Source organism: Lepidothrix coronata, unplaced genomic scaffold (genome assembly GCF_001604755.1).
Source record: "Lepidothrix coronata isolate B3197 unplaced genomic scaffold, Lepidothrix_coronata-1.0 Scaffold529, whole genome shotgun sequence".
Classification (NCBI taxonomy): Eukaryota; Metazoa; Chordata; class Aves; order Passeriformes; family Pipridae; genus Lepidothrix; species Lepidothrix coronata.
Window position 1 is genome coordinate 1 of NW_016690709.1, and position 867 is coordinate 867.

The 867-nt window shown below is 67.5% G+C and overlaps 1 protein-coding gene across 1 annotated transcript in view; it reads left to right on the plus strand.

The window, feature by feature from the left end:
• Positions 1-388: 388 nt before the first annotated feature.
• LOC108510198 (tudor and KH domain-containing protein-like) overlaps positions 389-867 on the plus strand; it is a gene marked incomplete at both ends in the record, with an annotated part of 15,727 nt that continues 15,248 nt past the window's right edge. Inside the window, 2 exons of the mRNA XM_017839880.1 lie at positions 389-590; positions 632-806. Coding sequence (XP_017695369.1) covers positions 389-590; positions 632-806 — 377 coding nt within the window. The remainder of the gene's footprint in view (positions 591-631; positions 807-867) is intronic.

Genomic DNA, 867 nt, shown 5'->3' on the forward strand with positions numbered 1-867 from the left:
CACTGGGAGCACTGGGACACCCCCCTGGGGGCACTGGGAGCACTGGGACACCCCCCTGGGGGCACTGGGAGCACTGGGGACACCCTTTTTCCTGGTGTGGGACACCCCGGGAGTACTGGGAGCACTGGGGACACCACCCTGGGAGTACTGGGAGCACTGGGACACCCCCCTGGGGGCACTGGGAGCACTGGGGACACCCCCCTGGGGGTACTGGGGACACCCCCCTGGGGCTGGAGGGCAGTACTGGGAGCACTGGGGACACCCCTTTTCCCAGTGTGGGACGCCCTGGCTGTACTGGGAGCACTGGGACACCCCCCCGGGTGCCCTGGGAGCACTGGGACACCCCTTTTCCTGGTGTGGGACACCCTGGGGGTATTGGGAGCACTAGGACACCCCCCTGGGGGCACTGGGAGCACTGGGACACCCCCCTGGGGGCACTGGGAGCACTGGGGACACCCGTTTTCCCATTGTGGGACACCCCGGGGGCACTTGTAGCCCTGGGACACCCCCCTGGCTGTACTGGGAGCGCTGGGAACACCCGTTTTCCCAGTGTGGGACACCCTGGCTGTACTGGGAGCACTGGGACACCCCCTGGGTGCCCTGGGAACACCCGTTTTCCTGGTGTGGGACACCCTGGGGGCACTGGGAGCACTGGGACACCCCCTGGGATCCCTGGGAACACCCGTTTTCCTGGTGTGGGACACCCTGGCTGTACTGGGAGCACTGGGACACCCCCTGGGTGCCCTGGGAACACCCGTTTTCCTGGTGTGGGACACCCTGGCTGTACTGGGAGCACTGGGACACCCCCTGGGTGCCCTGGGGACACCCGTTTTCCTGGTGTGGGACACCCTGGCTGTACTGGGAGCA